Source organism: Chrysemys picta, chromosome 13, assembly GCF_011386835.1.
Source record: "Chrysemys picta bellii isolate R12L10 chromosome 13, ASM1138683v2, whole genome shotgun sequence".
NCBI lineage: Eukaryota > Metazoa > Chordata > Testudines > Emydidae > Chrysemys > Chrysemys picta.
This window is the reverse complement of record NC_088803.1, coordinates 23,995,230-24,001,229: the sequence shown is the minus strand read 5'-3', so window position 1 is coordinate 24,001,229 and position 6,000 is coordinate 23,995,230. Positions and strand designations below refer to the sequence as shown.

Below are 6,000 nucleotides of genomic sequence, written 5' to 3'. Positions count from 1 at the left end.
TATAGCCAGGGGAGGGGCCACAGCCACAGGACGCAAGCGCCACCCCTCTATGGGTACTGCTAGGCAATTTCTCTGGCGTGATGGCATGCGCACACCTAAGTGGAATACACAGCTGCATCTATTAGAAGGAGATAAGCTGGTGTTGTGTATTGCTCACTTTGTTCTGACTAGAGGGAGCTGTATGAGGCCAGGAGTTTGCTCTCAGTGTTGGTCTCTGACTGGAGTCAATTCTTGATGCAGAGTTAATCTCTGGGAAGCAGGTGTAGAGCCAAGATTCCTGGATGCTGTTTGACATCCTCTGTTCCAGGACGTGTGTGCACACGCTGTTTGACATCCTCTGTTCCAGGACGTGTGTGTGTGTAAATAAAACAAAATTACATGTAAAGCATTCACAGATTCTACATCACTGATTTCTCCTCCAACAGGCGCCCAAGCAGCAAGGCCCCAGAATCTTCTATTGGCAGGTAGAGGGGCAACGCTATAACTACGATGAAGAAAATGTAAATCGTTGATGCTCTCATACCTGAAAGGGCTGAAGAGATTTAAACTTTCACACACACAAATTGACCACAGAGTCCAAGCCTGGGATATTTTCAGCCACGCAAGATGAGTAGCAGAGTTGTTCCTGGGAACTGCTCTAATATTCATCATGTAGAACAGCACAGCCAAATGGGATTACCACATTCTTAAGGCAACTCCAGAGAGTGAGCAGCTCCAGAATACAGACTGCTCCCAGCTTTCTTCTTGCAACAGGGATGAGGAAAAGATCCAGAGGATCCCACCAAACCTGCTGAGTTTGAGCAGCAGCCTGTGTCCATCTGCGAATGCTCACATCACAGCTCATCCACCACCCTCGGACATTGCCACCGAGAAAGGAAGCTCCATGTGGATGAACCAAGCTTAAAAAATGCGCAGGAGGGATGAGGGTTCGCCACTGAATTTTTAATGATTCTTGTAACAGAGGAGAGGCTGCTTCATTGGGTTCACCTTTACAAACTGATTGGCAAAAAAGAAAACAATATCCAGTGTAATTTCTTAGCCTATTTTACAGCCCTGGCAAAAAGCGTTGATATAGACAGCAGCAAATATCTATCTGCTACACCGAAGGGCAAGGAAGAATTTGAATCATTGCCCACAATGTTGTTAGCTGCAGTTGACAACCCTGGGACAGGTGTGTATCTACAACCCAATGAAAGGGGATCCTGAGCCAGGCATGAGCAAACATTCCAGCTAATTTGGGGTGAGGATGTGACACCCTGAGCAATTAAACCCTGTTTAACAATTCCAATTTCCCAGTGACCCAGGGCTGGCACCTGAACTGCACGGACCATTCAGCAGCTGCGTAAATTCAACACCCTCTTGTGGAAGCCAGAGGAGCTGACTTGCTTCCTAGCTCTGCAGCGGGGTGAGATTGGGAAGCAGCCCCTCCCTGCACCCTTTCTGGCACCCAGGACAGACTGATCTCTTGTGCCCTGAGGAGCAGGGATTTCCTGACCCAGTAATACCAGCACCTCGCATCTGGCACAAGGAGAAGCACCTTGGCCCCTGGTTCTACAGGGCACAGGCCAAACTCTGGCTGAAGATCTTGCACCCCAGGGCTCCCTGACTGATCAACTTCATAAGCTACAAGTGTTCCGAGCTCCCTGTACGTGTCACACCGACTGTCTGAAACCTGTGCTCAGCCTTGAGCAGAGAGTAGCCTTTCAATGCATCTGCCAGCTGGAATTTAGCCCACTGCAGCTCTGGCTCACAAATGGTTTACAGTCAGGAGAAGGCTGGCTTGTGTTCGGCACCTACATGAGAAACACAGCTGGGACAAGGCACAAGAGTGAATATGGCTTTGGATACCACTGGCGGGCGTAGTGCTGTACAAACAACCACAAGGCTCAGAGATCTGGCCCATAACAGGCCTGCCGCTGGTAGAGAAAATGCTTAAAAAAGAACAGTTGAAGCACTGGACACCAAGTAATTAGGAGTTACAGTCTGCAAAGGAATGTGTGACTGGCTGGAGGCCAAGGGGAAACCCACATGCTCCCATTAAGCAGCCTCAGAAAGACACCCCCTCCTCGCTGCGGCTCACCACACTCTCACTGGCCCAAAGCATTTATGGCACTAACAAATATGGACAGCAACAGCCTTTCAGAGACCACCCCAGCCAGCCAGCCTCCTCGCCAGCAAGGCTCTGAAACACACCAGCTGCTCTGGCTTGCTTTCCTGGTTTAAGGACTTACGCAGCACGCTGCCTTGGCGGTAACGGGGACGCAGTGGGCAGAATGCAGGGGTGACTCCTGGCACAGAGACACGGCAGACAGAGCATAGTGCTTGGTGTAGCAAGCCTGTAGCAAGCCCTCTCACGCCTCCTCGCACAACAGCACACGCTACCCTAGCGATCGCTTGTTACCAATAAGCGGCCTCCCCACCCACTAGAGAGCACATCGGTCTTCCAGCCTGGAGGAGCGGCGCTTGGTGCAAGTGGCAATCCACCACCTTTCTAGCTCTTTGACACCCAGGCCAGTGAGCTGCTGCTCGTCATATACCAGCTCCAAAGACCTCCGTGGCCATTCTGGCGGGACTGGCCAAAGACAGAAGACCCCTGACATCTTTCACCTCATCCCAGGAGATGGAGAAGGGGTGGCCCTATGAGTCCACGGAGTCCCCCATACTTGGGGAGTCTCTCCTGGCTGTTCAAGCAAGATTAAGTCAGCACGAAACAGCCCTAGGGGGCCAAGTGTCTCTGCAGACACTGCCAGGCAGAGGGGAAGCAGACTGTGAGTTACCTGGGGTTGTTCCTGCAATGGAAACAGCCCTTATTGCCTCCTTATGGCAGGGGCTGGAAGGGAAGGGAAGGGACATGAGAGCCCCGCCCTGACCATGTCTCCTGAGCCCCAGTCACCCACCCTTTGCACTAAGGCACATCAATGAGGGTGTCAGACCCACACCCCTAACCAGTTCCCTGGCAGAAGCCTCTGCTCCAGCTTGCAACCCTGATTTGGAGCGGCTGGTGCAGCAGCTTCCCCACTCCCAATGACATAGGAGCCACTGGGTGACAGCACTAAGCCTGGCCCGACAGAGCCAGCACCACACTCCAGACTCCCTAGCACTGGCCAGCCACTCTGCCTGCGAGCCCTGAGCCCTCCCATGCTCCCCCCCGTTTACATGGATGCTGATGCGACAACAGGAAGGATGGTAGAAATCCTAGAGCCGGGAACCAGAGCCTGGAGCGGGCATTCTGCACCCCCGTGCTGTCTCTGGTGACGAGTCATGGGGGGGCCAGCCCTCGTGCTCTCCTCCCCGCAGCCCTGGGGGGCCAGACCCTCACACCACCCCTCTGATAAAGCTAGTGTCCAAGTGCACAATGAGCATGCGCAGGAAGGACATCTCCTTGCGGGTGTTCTCGAAGATGACCCGGGGGTCGTCGGACTGGCAGCGCAGGCAGTTCGGGGCCATCACCATGGCCAGGTTGTTCACATCCATTTTCGTCTTGCCCACATTAGACGGCTGAGCAAAGATCTGTGAGGTGAGAGGAGGAGATTCAGCCAGAACAATGGGGCAAGGGTGGGAAGCAGCCAGGCCCAGGGAACCAGGCCTCGCTCCGGGGATCAGCTGGAACACGAGGCTGCAGACAATGCTTCTCAACACAGAAATCCTGTAGCATGCACCTGGGGCCGGGGGACGGGAGCCTCACCGGGGTCAGAGGACTTCACAGGGCGATGCTTGGGAGGGACCAGCCCTGCTCCATGTCAAACCAGGCTGGGAATTAACACACTTTGCTCATGAAATAAGAGGCAAGACTCCCAGAGCCAAAGCCCCCAGCACACGGCTGGGGTGTGTGTGGGGCAGAGGGAGGGGTGCTCACCTGCAAGAAGTGGATGAGGTAACACAGGACCAGTCGGTTGAGCTCTGGCAGAAGCTGCACCACAGCCACGGCGGCGGCAGGGTTCTCGTAGTTGCTGATGCACTCTTTGTAGAACTGCTGGGGGATGACGGGCTCTTCCAGCTCCCGGTACCACAGCTTCAGCAGGGAGGCTGGGAGGGAAGGCAGAACGGGGGAGAGGGGCATGAAAACAGGCCAACACATCTACCCCAGCCAGGACATGAGTTACACTCCGTAATCTCCTGCAGTTTGACAGGACACAGCAGCACAACCAGACAAGATGCAGGCCGACCCTGGGTCATGCTGACAGACCGCCATGGAATGACTCGAGTGGGAATTTGCCCTGGGGGAAGTAACACAGGATCTTTGCTGCCCCAGTGTTTCCAACTCTTTTGATTTCATTGCGTCTCACGATATTTGATGTTCTTAAAGCCCCAGCTGCTGAGTCAGGAGCCTGCAGCAGAGCAGCTCTCACTTCAAATGAGTCTGGCCTCCTGGTTGCAGAGAACAGCTTGAACGGGTACCCAGGTGTGGCCTCAGGGCTCAGCCAGCAGAAGGCCAAGAACCAGGACTCTGCACTGCTTACACTGAAGCCAGCCTCATGATTTGTGGGGCTGACAATATTGCTGACCACAAGTGAATTCTGATTTGATCTCTGACGCCTGCCCCTCAGGACACAGCTGACACCAGCCGAAGAACCGCCTCAGTTATTCTGTGGAGCAGAAAGTGCCACCTACTGAATCACTTGAGCAGCTCAATGCTCACTGGTGTCTTCCATCCAAAATTGTATCACGTGGTCGCCTGCAAAAGTAGGGACTGGAGTCAGGGACCCAGGATTCCCTTCCTCTCCTATGTTCCAAGAATCTGCCAGGCTCAGCCTTGCCTAGCTGCCGATCTCTGACAGGATCAGACCCTGAGGTGGGGTGACTGGGGGCAGATTGTGCTTGGGTTTGGAAACTCAACCGGGTGTGACATTTGGGAGAAAAGCAGAAAGACAAGAATCAAAATGCTGCACCTAAGGACAGCTGTATCTACAGTGCCCGAGTGCAGGGCCCTGCACCTGCCCACCACCCAGCTGCGTCTGCAGTGCCCGAGTGCAGGGTCCTTGCACCTGCCCGCCACCCAGGCGCGTCTGCAGTGCCAAGTGCAGGGTCCTTGCACCTGCCCGCCACCCAGGCGCGTCTGCAGTGCCCGAGTGCAGGGCCCTGCACCTGCCCGCCCAGCTGCGTCTGCAGTGCCCGAGTGCAGGGCCCTGCACCTGCCCGCCACCCAGCCGCGTCTGCAGTGCCCGAGTGCAGGGCCCTGCACCTGCCCGCCACCCAGCCGCGTCTGCAGTGCCCGAGTGCAGGGCCCTGCACCTGCCCGCCACCCAGTCGCGCCTGCAGTGCCCGAGTGCAGGGCCCTGCACCTGCCCGCCACCCAGTCGCGTCTGCAGTGCCCGAGTGCAGGGCCCTGCACCTGCCCGCCACCCAGTCGCGTCTGCAGTGCCCGAGTGCAGGGCCCTGCACCTGCCCGCTGCCCAGCCGCGTCTGCAGTGCCCGAGTGCACGGTCCTTGCAGCTGCCCGCCGCCCAGCCGCGTCTGCAGTGCCCGAGTGCAGGGTCCTTGCAGCTGCCCGTCACCCAGCCGCGTCTGCAGTGCCCGAGTGCAGGGCCCTGCACCTGCCCGCCACCCAGGCGCGTCTGCAGTGCCCGAGTGCAGGGACCTGCACCTGCCTGCCACCCAGCTGCGTCTGCAGTGCCCGAGTGCAGAGTCCTTGCAGCTGCCCGCCACCCAGCCGCGTCTGCAGTGCCCGAGTGCAGGGTCCTGCACCTGCCCGCCACCCAGTCGCGCCTGCAGTGCCCGAGTGCAGGGCCCTGCACCTGCCCACCACCCAGCCGTGTCTGCAGTGCCCGAGTGCAGGGCCCTGCACCTGCCCGCCACCCAGTCGCGTCTGCAGTGCCCGAGTGCAGGGCCCTGCACCTGCCCGCCACCCAGCCGCGTCTGCAGTGCCCGAGTGCAGGGCCCTGCACCTGCCTGCCACCCAACTGCGTCTGCAGTGCCCGAGTGCAGAGTCCTTGCAGCTGCCCACCACCCAGCCGCGTCTGCAGTGCCCGAGTGCAGGGTCCTGCACCTGCCCGCCACCCA

At 57.4% G+C, this 6,000-nt stretch overlaps 1 protein-coding gene across 8 annotated transcripts in view; it reads right to left on the bottom strand.

Annotated features, from left to right (window-relative positions):
• Window positions 1-921: 921 nt before the first annotated feature.
• LOC101941845 (rho GTPase-activating protein 39-like) overlaps window positions 922-6,000 on the bottom strand; it is a 134,444-nt gene continuing 129,365 nt past the window's right edge. For all 8 annotated transcript variants that reach the window (XM_005295454.4, XM_042854948.2, XM_024105119.3 and 5 more), the window contains 2 exons: window positions 3,857-4,026; window positions 922-3,510 (listed from right to left, as the gene is read on the bottom strand). In XM_005295454.4, the coding sequence (XP_005295511.2) occupies window positions 3,316-3,510; window positions 3,857-4,026 (365 nt within the window). In that variant the 3' untranslated portion in view covers window positions 922-3,315. The remainder of the gene's footprint in view (window positions 3,511-3,856; window positions 4,027-6,000) is intronic.